This window comes from Borostomias antarcticus (genome assembly GCF_949987555.1).
Source record: "Borostomias antarcticus genome assembly, chromosome: 16".
In the NCBI taxonomy this organism is placed as follows: domain Eukaryota; kingdom Metazoa; phylum Chordata; class Actinopteri; order Stomiiformes; family Stomiidae; genus Borostomias; species Borostomias antarcticus.
In genome coordinates, this window is record NC_140249.1 from 18,540,142 (window position 1) to 18,557,725 (window position 17,584).

Sequence of the window (17,584 nt, forward strand, 5' to 3'; positions counted from 1 at the left end):
TTCTTAACACGAGAACTCATAATATCGCGCGTTTTCACTAGAAGTTGGAATATAGACATACATTGCATAGAAAAGATGCAATAGCTATTGTCACACATTTATTTTAATCTAATGATAGCGATTCCGCTAGCCTAGTTGCATGTGTATTCACGGCCAAGTAGTGGTGATAATTTTACTAAGCTAAAGCCATGAATCGCGGTCAGTATTTATTTCCCACATTCTCAGTAATTTCTAGTCATTTCTAGGCTGTCTATTTCTCTGATGGAAAACACCACAATGCCTGCACGCATGCGTACATTCTAAAATACGATTTGCACAACGGTCTATCATCAAAGATGGCGGGAGCCTCCGACCCACTGGAGGACATGCTCTTCAATGAGGTAGATGAAAAAGCAGTTAGCGACCTAGTTGGCTCGTTGGAATCACAACTTGGAAGTCAAAAAACTTCGCCTGCACCATATTCCGACGTAAAGAGAGAGGGGCCTTCAGGCGCTGTCAATCACTTCTCAGGGAAACTGCGTGATCAAGTGGGGTCTCTGGAGCCGCCACAACAAGGACATCCTAAAGCGGGGTTAAATCAGGAACCCAACGCCAATGAGGCGCAGTCCAGCAAGATCCTAACCTCTTCTACCTCTTCTGTTTCTACTGGGGGCGTTATTAACGCTGGATCCAATTTGCAAACACATGGAACATCTACCACACCAGGGTCTGTAACTTTGCCTACTCAGTCTAACGTTACCAGCTTCAACAGAGGGACTGTTTTGGGTCCAGCGGGCACCACAGTAGTGACTGCTCCCAACCCAAACCTCACAACCGCAGTGGTCAGGACTGTTTCACCTGGAATACAGAGTTTGAACGGTAACACATCAGCTGTGAAGTTGGAGAACTCGCCCACCGTTGCTGCCCAAGCCGCGGCTGGCGGCTCGCTGGCCAACACTGTAATAAGTACTGTCAGTGCTGGTAGCTCCAATATCATTGTGTCCATGGCTTCACAGCCCAATTTTCCTGTACCTCAGTCTACCGTGGCTTCTCCCTCTATTGCGTTGCAAAGGCACCCTAATCCAGTCTCCAGTATCTCACAGAACGGAATAGACCCAAAGGTTTCTCCTCTGATTACACAAAGTGCAGGTTCCCCCGCTGCCACCACATCTCAGGTCATGAACCCTAGCAACACACTCATGGGCACCAAGATGATGGTACCGAACCAGCCCGTCTCCGGGAACCCTGTAGTTCTGGCAAACACCCCCCCGCCCGCTGTCAATTCTCCTATAAGCCAGGCACAGGGTGCCGTAAGTACTGCGGTCACGCTCGCTGCTGGTGTCAAGCCAGCGGTCAATGGAGTTGCTCAGCCTACAGTCACCATCATGAGGCCGCCAGGCGCGCCCGTGATGACTACGTCTGTACAGCAGCAGAGACCGGGGCTGGTGGCGGCGAGTCCCACCAGGGCTGTGGCGCCACAGCTGACAGTCAGGCCTCCGCAGCAGACTACGATCCAGCTGCCCCCTGGATTTACCATCCCACCTGGTAAGGATTGCTACTGTTGCTATGTACTGCACTACTTACTCCCCAAATTAGTGTTAGGGTGACGGGTGACATTGCTCCTAGATGCTGGTTGTGGGTAATTTGCATTACGCCGAGGAGGATTAGCAAATTTACAGTGGAGCCAGCCTCCTAGGTCCTATACGAAACCGTCAACCATTGATAGCATACAATGTCCAGACAAACTGTGAAGTAGCAAAACAAGATATGCCACTGACTGCGTTTCTCCGTTGCAGGTATGGTTCTGGTGCGAACAGACACAGGGCAGCTGGTGATGGTCCCACAGCAGGTTCTGGCCCAGGCTCAGGCTAAGACCCAAGGCCAGACGGTCACCAACATCTCCCCCAGGCCTGCTACCCCAACAGCTGGGGCCACCATCCGGGTAAGCACCCCCAGTCAAGTGCGATGTTGCCTGGAGTTGATAGTTGTCATTATGAACATCAACAGGTATCTTTAGCAAATCTTCCGGGTCAATACGTTCGGCTGATTTTCCTTAAGGCATAGATGCAGACCGCTCTAGCATCTAACAACAATACACAGTATAACAAGTTTTAACAGAGTTGATAAGCACGAAAGAGCAACACGTTTACATTATTTTCAACTTTGTCATTCTTTGTATTTCTACAACCATGAATTGTATCATAAATTGGCGACTATATCCAGGACGTCCCCTTGTAAGTGGTTACTGGTCACAAGCATCAAGAGGTCCTGAGATGTTGATGTTCACAATTCCTATCAATCTGCCAAGAGCAGACATTGTGACAATGTGCAGTCTCTATGCTGGTCTTCGTGCTGCCTGTTTCTTCATTTGTTGGACCACTGACCCCTTGTTCCCCCTCCGGTCTGTAGGCCCCTGGTACGCCCCAGACTGTCCGTCTGGCCTCCCCCGGACAGACCAGAGTGGTGCAGTCTGCCTCCCCCTCCAATCCTGCTGTACAGGTGTGCCCTGCCACTACATGCTAACCCAAGCCAATTAACACGCAGTATTTCAGCTAACCCCAGTCCTAGGTTCTTTGATATGACTAGTCAATTGTTTTGTCTAACAACATTATTATTATTATTTCATCTTCTTTCATCTTGTTTTTTTAATTTAAAATTTTTTAAAGTAATTTTCTTGTCTTTCAACTCTTCATCATTGTATTTCTTCATCTGTGTTTTAGCATAGGCTTGTTTTGGCTTTCATCTTTGTGTTGTCTTGCAAAAAATGGTCTTGTCTCTATGAATTTTTTGTTGTGTTTTTTCTGAATATTGTTTTGTCTGTTGTGTGTTAGCATTATGTTGTGGTACAGGGCATTTTGTCTCTGTATGCTAGTATGTGACGAGTTACATTGACCGCTTACTTGTTTTGTCCAGAAGGCTATAACAGTGGCTCCTGCTGGAGCGGCCGTGTCGGTGAAGATGACCACTCCACAAAAAGCCCAGACGGTCATCACTGGGGGACAGGCCCTGGCCAAGACAGCAGTTAGGCCCGGCCTCACACCTGCCGCAGCCCCTGGCGCAGGAACCACAGTCGTCTCCATGGTTTGTGCACCCAGACAAGATGTCTGAACTCAACTTTATCACTGACACCATGTTAAGCATTGAATGGCACACTCAGACATGTAGCAGCTGAGTGCTAGAATGCACGCACATCAAACAAAGAGTGCCAGGTGCTCTGCAAAAATGAATAAACTTAAGACAGAGAGAATGTCCGCACACTGTATGTAGCTCCCACGGTGAGTTTTAATAAATAGGGCACAACGTTTCGTCCAAAATGGCCTTCTTTAACTGCACCTGAAGAAAGCAATTTTGGCCAAAACGTTGTGCCCTATTTATTAAAACTCACTGTGGGCGCTACATACAGTCAGACATGTAACCTACTGTATTAATATAGCAAGTTGTAAAGATGTTTGGTACACACTATGGATGGGACGATTCACCATTTGCACCGGTTGAAAAAGTGTGCACCAGATACAATTTGGGATGAACTCGCGATGCATCGCTTTCTAACACCTTTGCATCGGTAAAATCAACGATTTATTTACCTGGTTGTCAGTGATGCTGCTTTGCAAAGCGGTTTAAAAAAACAAACAAATTTTTGCTTGCATTCAAACATTCTCTCAACTGTTTCTCAAGCGCGCGCTCTGCAGACCTCCCTCCCTCTCTCTCCGGACTGTCCTCAGACCGCGTGTGTGTTTAGCTCTGTTCTCTTGACCAGCAGGGACAGGACATAACTTTTGCAAACATAATTGAATGGTCTGAAAAGTTATTCGTGGTCAAAAATAGCTGCTGGTTTGAGGGATATGTGTTCCCAGATAGGGATTTCTATTCACTTGCAAATAATGTTAGGTTGCAGCACGCTATGAAATGTTACGTTGTAGCAACATTCCTGTATCGACTGTGTTAGTAGCCTAGTGTAACATGTGGTGACATCGGCCTGGTGATGGAGATTCCCATTAGGGATGCACCGAACATCGGCATCGGCCAATGTTGGCCTTGTTGACTGCCATCGGCCCATCGGCAAATAAAATGACATTCACCGATGGTAGTGGCCGATGTTATGTCGCAACAATTATGGCTTTTTTTGTTGCAAAACGTAGCCTACCCAGCTGCAGATTCGGAGAACATCCGTGACGTAACGCTGCAAACGCACGTGTAGTTTGCTTTCAAATTAAAGTGAAATGAAAATGTCCATGTGGGAATATTTCACCATCTCAGACAAAGATATGCACTATGCAACTTGTAAAACTTGTTCAAGTGACATTTCAAGAGGAGGTACTACAGCCAAGGATTTTAACACATCAAATCTAACTGGCCATTTGAAAAGCAGGCAATCATTTCTTTGTTTCCTTGGCACAAAAGGGGGAATAAAACATATAATAAAATAAACCTCGGCATCGGCCGGATTGTTATTTTAAACATCGGCATCGGCCCAGAATTTTGCAATCGGTGCATCCCTAATTCCCATCCCTAGAACACAAAACTACAGGAGGAGATTTCACTAACAATAATATGACTGGCTTGTTCATAGTTACTTTGTTACTAGTCTGACTCAACGGATGTAGGTTTTGGCAATAAACCTTGTCATTCGTTGTCACACTGCCCAATCAGTGGCGAGACTGGCGACGCAAATTAATCTGATTCAGGCCGAGAGATTCTCTCGGCACCAATCAGATTCGATCCAGACTATTTTGCAAGAGCACCGTCGCTGCGTCCGGGGCTTGCTCCGCCCAAGACGACTGTGATTGGTTTAAAGAAATACTGCGTTTTTTTCCCCCCCTATTGCAGAATGGTAATGTGTCCAGCCAGACCTGTCTCCGGCGCTGGCACAGCGTAAACGAAGTGTGGAGATAGGTCTGGCTATGCGAGACTACATTGTTACTAACTAATGAATAGCCTACTGTAGGTTGAACCATACCCCTTCCTGGATATGTCTATAAAAGGGTTCCAAACACCTGAGAACCCAGTAGATTTATATATCTCTGTGTAGAAAGAATACTTTATGACCTAGTATATCTCTATGTATGCATATAAAGACTACTTATGACCTATGACCTCTTACAGGAAATGCAAGAAAATGTGAAGAAGTGCAAGAACTTCTTGGCCACACTGATCAAGCTGGCGTCCCATAACTCCCCTTCGCCAGACACCTCCAAGAATGTGAAGTCCTTGGTGCAGGATCTACTGGTGAGCCTCGACTTCGTCCTGGGGCCAGATTGATAAGCTTGTCTTACCGTGTCGTTCATCACAAATAGATGTTGTATAGAAGCTTGTTATTTTTAAAGAACTATTTCACACATAACTCTACTCTTTTCTTTGACCAGGACGCTAAAATCGAGCCTGAGGAGTTTACCACTCGTCTTCAGGCTGAGCTGAAATCCTCCCCCCAGCCCTACCTCATCCCATTCCTGAAGGTTGGCACAGAAAACGCCCCTGCCATGCTGCTCAATGGCTATGCTAACGCGCATTAGCTCAATGCTAATAGACTCATTATTAGCTCATTCAGACTAGAGGGTGACATGGGAGTGGAGTTTCACTCCCTCTAGTCCCTCTAATTTTTTTTTTCTGGCGAGAGAGTCTTAAAGCAAAGCAATGTTTTTTTATCAGCCAAAAGGCTAGTTTACATTTGTAGTCCCTGGCGAGATGTTACCGTAGCTTTTGATTTTCCTTTTCTTAGATGACTTTGTTCTTCTGCAGTTTTTTATTCAGTCACTCCGTTTGGCCAGTAAGTTAAGATGCCACTTGGCAGTAAAGAACAGTTCACCTGTGGAAATGCACTTTCACAGTTTATATTGTAGCGCTGCGTCATGGCTAACTAGCAGTAAAAGGGAGAGTGAGACTGTAGTCCTCTGAAACTCAACTAAGTCCGCTTTTATTGTCACCTGCAGCGAACAGTAGAACGTAGAGTAAAGCCAGAACACACTGTGTAGGTATAACTTAGAACATTCCCAGTTCATACCCCAGAGTTACAATATGTTAGAAAAATAATAGTGTTTATTTATATTAGAAATGCACATTTCTGTATGGAAAAAAAGAGCTGTTATTATAATTCCCACTCCCGTCGACTTTTTTTCCTGTCCCAATCACATGATGAATAGTGAAATTGACTCCCGCGGGAAACCCGTGACCCACGGAAATCCCGAAAAAATGTCAACCTCTAATTCAGACTATTCCAGTTTTTGAACATTTTATTGATAACATTGTCAGTACCAGGAATAACTAGTTTTCCATGTTGTCATTAATACCTCTCAAGATATATAACAGACTCTATCTGACTCTATATGTTATCTCATCCTAATATTCTCCTATATTTCCCACAGAAAAGCCTCCCTGCCCTGCGTCTCTCCTTACTGAACAACCAGCAGTCTCTGATGACGGCCACGGCCGCCGCCACGGCCCTGGCTGCTGCTCCCACCGCCACCACCACCATCCGGGCTCGCCTACCCACCAGCCCCACCCTGGTCTCCGCCAGGCCAGCCGGCACCCTGGGAGCCACGACCGCTCTGGTACGATTGAGACGTGACGGTTCTAAGTAGCGCTAACATGCAATTCCACCATGCTTCAGTTCTATCATGCTAGAGTTGCGACAACTTTATCGTGTGGACAATATATTTTCGCCAGAAGTCTTGCCCATGAGTGTGAAGATCCGCGCCTCTTCGTTTTCTGCAAGTTCAAGATTTAAGATCCATTTATTTGCCATGTACATGGTTTACACATACTAGGAATTTAACTAGGGTAATGGCGTACGCTGAAGACCACGCAGGACAGGACAGGGCAAAGACATGACTGTCAAATGCAAAACAAAACAGTGTGTGACAGGAGCGCAGAGCAGACAGGGGGTCTCATCCCAACTTATATTTGACTAATTATATTTTACAATTTACTTTTTTTGCGTGGCTGAAAGCCAGCGCACCTAGTATAGCGTTTGTCCGGTTATCACTCCCCCTCCCCTCCCTCCCTCCCTCCCTCCCTCCCTACCTCCCTCTCTCCCTCCCTCCCTCCCTCCCTCCCTCCCTCCCTCCGTCAATCCGGACAATCTTGGCCTGCATTTCTCTGTTGGCACCACAAGAGGCAGTAGTCCCAGCACACCAAAATCAAAAAGGACACCAAAATCAACCCACCGATCTCCACTGCACAAGTAGAGTAGTGGCAATCACAACTGTGATCACCTAATCTGACATGGTGACCATCGTGAAAGACAAAAAAAATGGTGTAGTCTGTACAGGCCATTAGACATTACAGATACACCGCTGCCTTTACTGTGTTCTTAGCTTGTCTTTAATTCCTAAGAGTTCCTTTTAGCCTTGTATTCCATTATCAAATCTCCACCTAAATAGTTAACCGGATTATAACATCTAAGTTGATGATCAGGTTAACTAACTCTTATATAGTTAACCTGATTATAACATCTATGTTGATGCTCTTATTCTTTTCAATCCTCTTCTCACCAGGGTGTGAGGAGACCGGGGGTGCAAGGGGTCCAGACCCGGATGCCCATGGTCATCACCCAGACCATACGGCCACAAGGTACTGCACAATACCCCCGTCCACACATAATGGAACAGTCCAACATGCCATGTTTTTGTGCTTAGTCCTCCATTCTTCTATCAAATGCTATTTATTCCTCCTATTGTTATTGAATAGCTGCTATGTGTTTCATTCTTCTTAAGGCACAGTTGCAAGAGGGGGGACTATTATAGCAGGAAGAAGTCCTATTGGTCTTTCTGCCCAGGCCACTGCCAATCAGAAGAAGCTGAGCGACCCGGGGGGTGGGACTTTCAGGTAAGGAGGTGTATTGTCTTTGGCTGGGGAACACTAGTGATTTCAGGACATGCCTCCTCAAAGGGCGCCGCCTCTTCTGCAATTGATATTCCTTCATTTGTTTGAGACAGTTTTCACATTGTAGATGCATAGATCAACCACATGAGGGCAGCCTCTTCCCTTTTAACTCTTCTCTAAGCGTTTTGTTTTCTTCTCAGAGGGACGTTAGACTTGTCTAGTCCCTTGACTAGTTTCTACTGTATGCTCAGACTGAACTTAAACCCACCAACCAATCATCCCTGTTTGGTCTGCACAGTATGGCCGACCAAAACTCTCGATTGGTGCATGTGTTCCCCGCAGGGATGACGATGACATCAACGATGTGGCGTCCATGGCCGGGGTGAACCTGAACGAGGAGAACGCCCGTATCCTGGCAACCAGCTCTGAACTGGTGGGCACCAAGATTCGCTCCTGCAAGGACGAGGCGTTTCTGCCCACAGGTCTTCTGCACAGACGCATCCTGGAGACCGGTATGCCACATCCAAATAACAACCACATAAATGACGCATCCCGAGCATTTACAACAAGTATTTTACCGAGGCCTAATCGATACATTTAGGGGAAGCGTTCTCCAGAGGCCCTAGACCCAGCTTATTTCACCGGGTAACTCGCCCAGATGGTTTGGCGCCGACGGGTCTCCTTTTGTGATGCCAGTGAGCTTAAACCGCCACCCCCCCCCCCCCTCCCCCCCTCCTCCTCATCCTCAGCAAAGAGGTTTGGAGTGACTGAGGTCCCCGTGGAGGCGGTGAACTTCATATCCCACGCCACCCAGTTCCGACTGCGCTCCATCCTGGAGAAAGTGTCCACCGTGGCCCAGCACCGCACGGACGGAGGCAAGGTGAGACCACGGAGCCCGCACAAACACACGGCCAACTGGAAATAAACAATTCATGAAAATGGTTAGCAAAACAATTTTGCTAGAGCCGGAGCACATCCTTTGTTAACGTTTTTACACGTTTATTTACTGTCATTGTTTTACATTGTATGATGTTGTTTGTTGTAACCCCAATGTTTAATTAAGTGTGTTACTAAGTGCCCTGAGTAGTGTTGGAACTATTGAACTGAATTCAACCTTTCTGGGATTCTTCTGACATTTGTGTAACCCCTCTCTCTCTCTCTCTCTCTCTCTCTCTCTCTCTCTCTCTCTGTCTCTATTGCTCTGTTTTCCTCTCTTTCTCTCCCTGACTATCTTTCTTTTCCTCTCTCTTTCTTTCTCTCCCTCTCTCTCTCTCTCTCTCTCTATTGCTCCCTCTTTCTCTCCTTCTCTCTCTCTCTATCTCTATTGCTCTCTTCCTCTCTTTCTCTCCCTGACTATCTTTCTCTCCCTCTCTCTTTCTTTCTCTCCCTTTCTCTCTATTGCTCCCTCTTTCTCTCCTTCTCTCTCTCTCTCTCTCTCTCTCTCTCTCTCCCCCATGCAGGATGAGGAGTGGTATGAACAGTCGTCTGATGTCAGAGCCCAGCTGCGCTTCTTTGAACAGCTGGAGAGGTTGGAGAAACAGAGGAAGGATGAGCAAGAGAGAGAAATCCTTCTGAAGGCTGCCAAGGTACAGTATAGAGACACACACACACACACACACTTGGCCTGTCTCTGGGTCTGTGTGCATGTGTGAGTGTATTTGCCCTCCTCCATTCCCCCACCACATGGGGGGGGGGGGGTGACATGAAAGTAAGGGGAGGTAATTAGCGTAGAAGTTTACGCCACACCCACGTTTCCCTTTTAAGAAATCATTCGGTTTCCTACAACTACGCACGCACGCACGCTCACTAATGTCCTTGTATTAGCCTGTTTGTAGAATAGAGGTGTCATCCAGGAGGAGCTCATTATTTGCCGCTTACTCCCTGGTCGTATCAGCAACTGTCATGTGAATTGAGAGCCGGTCTATTTCTTTATTCCATTACCTGTCATTCACCCCAACGCGAGCTGTAGAGCTCCTAAAAGTGACTGTACCGTAGAGTACTGCCATCTTTTGTCTTCAGGAAAGTGACTTTTAAAAGGCACTGATTAATTCACTCTCATGAATTGTAAATTGGACAAGTCATGAATGTCGCCTTGTCACTGACAGCAGTTTGAAGCGCTAATAGCAACCAGGACCTCCCTTTATTCATGTCCATCTGTGTGGTATTTCTGTCTCTGTGATCTTTCTAGAGCCGTGCCCGGCAGGAGGACCCAGAGCAGGCTCGCTTGAAGCAGAAAGCAAAGGAGGTAAGCTACATTTAATTACCTTCGAGACCAGCAAACAGGGCAAGTTCTACATCTCTCTTATCAAGCGTTTAGGATGTCACCATCTTCCTTGTACTGGTCAGTGCATTTGACATGAGTATTCGTGTAAAAAATGACAAATTCACAAATGCCCTTTTTCACGCCCGATAGCGTGTAGGATACGAAATCTCATACAGGCCCACCTCAAGTGGCGCTCGCTATCTGGTTGGGTCCTGGGTGAGCGTCTGCCGGTGTCTCGCTGCAGGGCCCCTGAGGGGCCACAAGGGTTGTTACTCAGAGATCTGCGTCCACACATGTTTGTCCTGGAGGTCATATATCAACGAACACATATCGGACACACAACTCTTCCCATGAATAGGTTCACACCAGTGCTTTTCAAGAAACAATGTCTGCACACTGACTGCTTAATGCTAGAAAAGTTGCTTTTGTTTCTCCAGCCAGCAAAGTTGCATTTCGTTTTTTTTCCAGCTGACAAGAGTTGCATTTTTAATTAGGTTTTTCAGCCAGCAGCGGTTTATTATCTGTATCAAGGATGAGCACGAGGAGAAACATGCTTCAGATCAAAGAAATGTGGTGGCTCCTCTTCATCCTCCTCTTCATCCTCCTCTTCACCCCCCTCCTCCGAAACATGCAAAGGTGTGCAGGAGCACCCTGGTTCCTCTGCAGGAGGACACTGGCCTCCTTGAAGGCCACGTCCACTCCCACAATTCAGCAAATAGTCCAAAGTCCTAGACTCGGATCCGCTACCAAAGTGATTTGGATCCGCTACAAAATGGAATGGGTTCTAAGTCGGCCATTGATACACCCCTCCACTGAGTTTCATGAAATAATCATGTGTAATTCTGCTAACGAACAAACCAAAACACGCCACCAAAATCAATACCTCACACCCCGCGTTACTCTCTCAGCATGTCATCATTGCTCCTTCCGCCCTGGACCAGCCGGTTCGGACCAGAGTCTGTCTCGCGACCCAAGTGAGCATTATTAACAACAAATGTGTACAATCACCGTGACCTGCCATTTTTCTAGTGTATAAAAGTTTGAGGGCTCTGCGCCTATGAGACTGTAACCGGATTCAAACTAGACTTGACTCACCCTAACCCAACATTTTTTTTTTTAAATTGCAATGGGTGTTCAATTGATATTATAGCAGTGTAACTTACAATTACCAAGTACAATTACCACATAGTTCTCTACAAACAGGGTTGATGAAGGAGAATATTGATTGAATATAGATTCTGAGGAATAGCTCATTTAGTTCACACCTCATTCATCTTTTCCTCCCCTCAGCAGGGCTTAACGGTTGATTGATACATGCAAACACTGAGCCACCACTATGAAAGCTCAGCTGGTTTTGGACGTGCGCAGGACGCAGAAGGAGAAGAGGGACGTTTTATGTCCGGTGCCAAACAGACTAGTGCTTTTCTGTAGTCTGGCCTCCCGGTGAAGACGAGGAGGCTGTTGAAGCCCAGAGCGGCGGACTGTAACCTGGCGTCTCAGTCTCTTCAGCGTTAGGTTGAGATCTGAGCCCAGAGAGGCGGACTGTAACCTGGCGTCTCCGTCTCTTCAGCGTTAGGTTGAGATCTGAGCCCAGAGCGGCGGACTGTAACCTGGCGTCTCCGTCTCTTCAGCGTTAGGTTGAGATCTGAGGCGACGCAGCCGGCCTGCTGAGCCCCTCTCTGCCCCCACAGCACCGCTGGACACAGACCCACAAACGCCTTGCTGCATGAACACAATACACACACACACACACACGGGCCGCACACACGCATGGGGCACTCACACCACTCCGCACTCACCCTAAGGAAGCTACCTCAGGCTGTTGACCTCAGCTTCATCTGAACCTAGGGGTCAGGCCCAAGTTCACAGTAGAGCGTCATCAGCCTGTGAAGGCAGCTGTTTGTGTGTGTGTGTGCGCGTGTGCGCGTGTGTGTGTGTGTGTGTGTGTGCGTGCGTGCGTGCACGCTCGAGTGTGTGCGCGCGTGTGTACCATGTGCATCACTTCTCTCCTAATTAGCTTTAGTGTCTTAATGAGAATGTAAATGTTGCCTTGAATTGAGGGCAGTGGTTTGAGGATAGTTTGAAGCGTTGGCCTTCCGGCCACTGGGCCATTTGAGATAGGTCAGCCAAATACAAGATTTTACATTGGGACCATGTATGACATGCTTTTGTCCCTACTTCCTGCTTGTCTTTTGGCAGGTGTATGTAAATTATGTGTCCTCTTTCCCTCTCTGTCTCTCTCTGTCTCCCTCTGTCTCTCTCTCTCTCTCTGTCTCTCTCTCTCTCTCTCTCTCTCTCTCTGTCTCTCTCTGTCTCTCTCTCTCTGTCTGTCTCTCCCTCCCTCTCTCTCTCTCTGTCTTTCTCCGTCTCTGTCTCTCTCCCTCTCCCTCTCTCTCTGTCTCTGTCTCTGTCTCTCTCTCCCTCTCTCTCTGTCTCTCTCCCTCTCTCTCTCTCTCACAGATGCAGCAGCAGGAGCAGGCTCAGATCAGACAGAGAGAAGCCAACCTGACTGCTCTGGCTGCCATAGGGCCCCGCAAGAAACGCAAGATGGACTCGCCAGGGGGCGCCACAGCAGGCCCTGAGGTATACGCAACCCCTCACAAAACTCTCTCATTACAGTTAAACAATCCCCGCCTGCTACTCAGTCCATATATTTACAGTTAAACAATCCTCGGTCCGTATATACAGTAAAACAACAATCCCTGCCTTCTACTCAAACCATTTCCCCAGAGCTTAGTGACTGTTTCTCTGTGACTTGTGATTGGGTGAATCACTCAACCTCTGATGGATAATAGACGACCAAAGAAATATTTTCAATTCCACTTCCCCCCTCCCTCCCTGCCACCGAATTATACACATGCACACATCGTCCGTCTGTCTGATGCACACTGAAGCCCCCCCCCCCCATCCCCCCCTGGTCGAGAGTGAATGTGACCAGAGCTGAGCAAAGGGGGTCAGCATGTGCCCGCAGGCCTTGTTGTGGGCGTGTCTGCGCCCCCACCTCCCTAAGGGGAGTCATGGATTTTCAGCTCCGCAGAAATGAGCCTCAGGGGGGCCAACACAGCCCCCAGGCCGGTCGCAGAACGGGCGCCTCACGCGCACCACTCCCCACCCCCCAGGCCCCCCTCCCCCTCACTCTCCACTCCTCGCCCCCCCCCCCTCCTCCCTCGTCAAGCCCTGAGGGTCGCCCCTCGGCGGTCCCAAACAAAAGCAAGAGAGGCCTCTGCCCTGGGTGAGGGGGTCTGGGGTTGGGATAGGGGGGCGAAGGCTGGAGAGAAAGGGAACGTTTTAGGAGTTTGAGGGTAATGAATTTTGCCAGGTGCCGACGAGTGAGGGGGATGGAAAAGTGTTGTCTAAATCTGAGCCCTAGGTGGTCAGCATGCTCACCTTATAGTTAGTGTGAGATCTTCTCATTCAACTTGCTACTGTCATAGTACAAGGCGTGTAGAATGTCATAACATAAGACAGTTAATTATTGGTTTATCCATGTGCAATTCGGTTAGATGGCTAATCCAACCAGGTCGTGAGTTTATTAGTTCAATAGAAATGCAAAAGGTTGTCTGTATTGTTAGCCTAATAACACAGCTACACTGCCTGAGGGGGTTGTGGCTGATGTGTCTATCTCAAGCCTGATCAGGCCTGCAGATGAGAGCCTGCTGGGTCTCCTCAGGGCAGATTAGATACACGGCGCCAACCAACTAGGTTCCGAGAACTGAAAATCGTTTGAGCTTTACGAGCGAGTGGGAGTTTCCTAACGCAACTTATTCAAGTTTCGAGGATCTCTGTGTGATTTCAATCAGAGTGGTTGGTTATCTTGGATGTTCTGTTGTTGGGTTTTATTGTGTGGCGATGGTGGTAGTATCTACCACTTTATATTGAGAGGTGTTTTGAGGTGTTTTGTGTGAATGAGGAGGACACACCCTAGGCTGTAAAGTGTGCGTGTGTGTGTGAGTGAGTGTAAGAGAGAGAGTGTGTGTGCGTGTGTGTGTGTGTGTGTGAGAGAGAATGTGTATGCTTGTACGTATGTGTGAGTTAGAGAGAGAGTGTGTGTGCTTGTACGTGTGCGTGTGTGTGTGTGTGTGAGAGAGAGAGAGAGTGTGTGTGTGTGCGTGTGCTTGTACATGTGTTTGTGTGAGAAGGAGAGAGAAGAAGGTTAGCATGCCTGGGGGGCTGTTGAGCTTCATAATGCTCTGATTGTGTTCCTGTATGGACCTGGAGCTTCATTCCTATCCTCTGGTGTCAGCTCTCCCCTTGGGCGCTACACACATGGAAATGGTATAGCCTAGTTTTGTATACAATAGGCAGTGCCCCTGGCTCCCAGAACAAAGTAGCCTAAGTAAGTCCAACAGATGCAGGACTATTGCGAGGTCGGCCAGTAGGCCCAACAAATTTTTTGTGTGCTCGAATTGGTTCTTATAGTTTTCCTGAACTTCTTCAGTGAACCTCTTGTTTGTAAGGAAGAGGCTATGTGAATTTTCGCAATTAACTGGTTGTTGTTTTTTTTCCAGAAAACGTTAAGAATTTTCACATAGAAATTGACATTGCTAACTGCAGTGTTCTTCCAAACGTTTCACTCCAATGAACAAGCCGCAGGGCATTTCAGTGGCATGGGAAGCAATGCTTCCAGTCACGCTCTGTTTGACATCACATAGTCAAGCCTTTGAATTTATTTGCCTTAATTAACTCTTCTGTTCCTAAAATATATTTTACAATCTTGGAAAGTCAGGCTTGTTGGAGCAATGTCTTTAAATGGAGGGAAAGATCCTGTGTATGACTATAGCCATGGGGTTAGGGTGTGACCTTCCTGAAGATTGGCGCACGCCTCTTAGATGAAGGTGTGGTGATTCACACACAGGTCTGAGCCTTCCACTCTGTGGGATAGTCTGTTTTGGACACATTTTTTCCCGAAAAGGGTTGAGTTTTATGTCAGGGAATGAAAAGATGGATCTCCCAAAAACACAGCTTTGGCGGTTCAACAATTCAACCACGTATTCCTTTTTAAATGAGTTTATTTAGGCACCCGTAAGGCTTTCACTTGGGGAGGCGGTATTGCTCAGGAGGTAGAGCGGGTCGTTCAGTGATCGTAGGGTCGGTAGTTCGAATCCCGGCTCCTCCTGACTACCTGTCGAAGTGTCCTTGGGCAAGACACTGAACCCCAAATTGCTCCCAATGAGCAGGCAAGCGCCTTGCATGGCAGCTGCCGCCATTGGTGTGTGAATTGTGCTCCGGGCCAGTGTAACAACTGGATGGGGAGCGCGTTACAAATGCAGTACCTACCTACCTACTTAAGATGCAGTCACTTGAGGCTGGTCGCTCATGCCATCTTTGCCATAACAGTCCTTTTCCTCAGCAGGTTGCCTCGGGTTCAGGGGCCAGCTCGTCTTCAGCCTCCTCCCGGCAGCAGCAACGTCAGCGGATCACTAGAGTCAACCTCAGGGACTTTATCCTCTGTCTGGAGCAGGAGAGGACCACATCCAGGTCCTTACTGCTCTACAAGGCTCTACTGAAGTAGGGCGTCCCGCAGGGGTGCGCACTCGGCCCCATAGGTTTCCTCTAAACGTTTATTCACGCCCCCTGACTCTTCACACACTCGTTCTCTTGTTATGGCATATCCCTCTCCCTGTCTACTGTTAATACCCCCTACCTCCCTCCAATATCATGCAGATTTTAACTGGCTCTAATCTAATAATGTTACCCCTGATTTTACACAAACCTAGAATTATGGAACACATGGCTAGTTTTTTCACTTGACTCATGCGCTGTACCTCAAGGGGTGCCTTTTGAGTGTCTGTCCGAAACTTGTCATTCCCAAACAAAACCCAATAGATTGTACATCAGTGTTCTTGCTATTGTATCTCAACAGCTACTCACTCAGGATGCTACATAAATAATATGGACATGACAGTCAAAATGTATCTATTGCTACCACAAAATCAGCATCGTTTTCATTTTACGTTTTGTACAGTAATTAAATATTTTAACATATTTTATTCATCACACTTTATTGTGAATGTTTATGTCAAATCAGTTGCATTGAATCTTGGTAGATGTCAGATGAATGTACCAAAAGTACTGTGATGCCTTCTCAGCATCATATACCGGTAAACATGCCACTTTTGAGTTGCATGGCATTGAGCATCCTGTCATTTTCTTTTGGCATCACCTCAGAAGATTATTCTCTCTCTAGGTTGATAGGTTTTTTTTGGGGGGGTGGGCGGGTTGGGTGTGAGTGTAGGTTAAGTAGGATGATACTTACCTGGTAATTTGCATATTCAGAAACATTTGCATACATACAATTGTTTCTTTAATACAGTATCTAGACATCCTGTGACATTCTATACATGGACTGAACTCCTGTGGCAGGTAAATGATTCCTGGGTAATCGGTTTATAGAACACAATGTATGGGCTCATGATGATTCATACTCATACATCATCACAGAACACAGGGAGCTGGTTCTCCTGAACGCTTCACTCTTTCAGGCTGAGATGATGAAGGCTTATGAAAGGAACACAATGTTGTTATGAAGCATCATTCCTGCGACTTTCATATTAACCTCATCCTAAACTCCTTTTTTTCCCCCACCATGTAAACTTGTTTGACAGCTCTTAACACTTCTCCATTAAACCTACCATCTTAGATTCAAACTTTAACAGTTTTATTCTAAAAAATATTGATCTGTAACAGTCTGTCTGTTCAATATTTTCTAATGTAAATGGAATATTCTACGGCTTCACAATTTGCTGAAATGTCACTATCAGTTGACTTTTTGGAATGACTGTACATTGAGGGTTTTTAATGCTTTATTTTTCTTTTTTACTGTATTGGGCATTTGTTTGTATAGTGCATAGATCTAACTGATAAACAGAGCTGTGGTGTATGTACATTCAGTAAGAGCCTGGGTCTTGAGCACCCAGCTATCATCCGTTGAAGGACACATTTTTGTGACTATTTATATTTCCTACAGTCTGTATTCAAGCCTGATGCATTTCAGGCAATGCAATTTTACTATTGTTTGTACCTTTGCAAAAAAAATTAAATAAAGAAATGAATTCAGAATAAATGCATCCTACAGTGTCATGGCTATGCTCAAAACTGTTGCATTGGATTCTGAAAGTCTCACTAAGGAAGTAAGCGGTTGAATTGACTGAAGAGAACTAGAAGAGCAAGACAGTGCAGGTCTTAAATGTCATCACTAATGAGATTCATCCAAAATGTCTTTGCTACTTTGAAAAGAATGAAAGCCTGTTCCATGAAATGTAATGTACCCAACCTGTTGAGTTTAGATAGTTGTGGACTTCAAACGAGACAGTTTATCTTTTTATGAATGCAATTCTACAGGAAAAAGGAAAAAAATGACAAGAGTAAACAAATACTTTAAATATCAGTTATTGAATTAGTTTTATAAAACAAAATCTTTAAATTATGTGCACCTCAGCACCATATCACAAACAAAAACCACCTTTCACTGCATTTATATATACAATGAAAATGAATTATCCAGGAAAATGATCAATATGAAAA

General features: G+C 46.4%; 1 protein-coding gene across 1 annotated transcript; it reads left to right on the forward strand.

The window, feature by feature from the left end:
- Positions 1–335: 335 nt before the first annotated feature.
- LOC311319246 (transcription initiation factor TFIID subunit 4-like) lies at positions 336–16,234 on the forward strand (the record flags this gene model as incomplete). The annotated part of the gene is made up of 15 exons (XM_084450739.1): positions 336–1,524; positions 1,776–1,939; positions 2,389–2,478; positions 2,893–3,060; positions 5,083–5,205; positions 5,343–5,432; positions 6,339–6,524; positions 7,470–7,545; positions 7,689–7,800; positions 8,140–8,309; positions 8,547–8,677; positions 9,258–9,383; positions 9,986–10,042; positions 12,521–12,643; positions 15,414–16,234. 15 exons carry the CDS (start codon positions 336–338, stop codon positions 15,570–15,572), a joined length of 2,964 nt encoding a protein of 987 aa, XP_084306865.1. The 3' UTR covers positions 15,573–16,234.
- Positions 16,235–17,584: the final 1,350 nt, after the last annotated feature.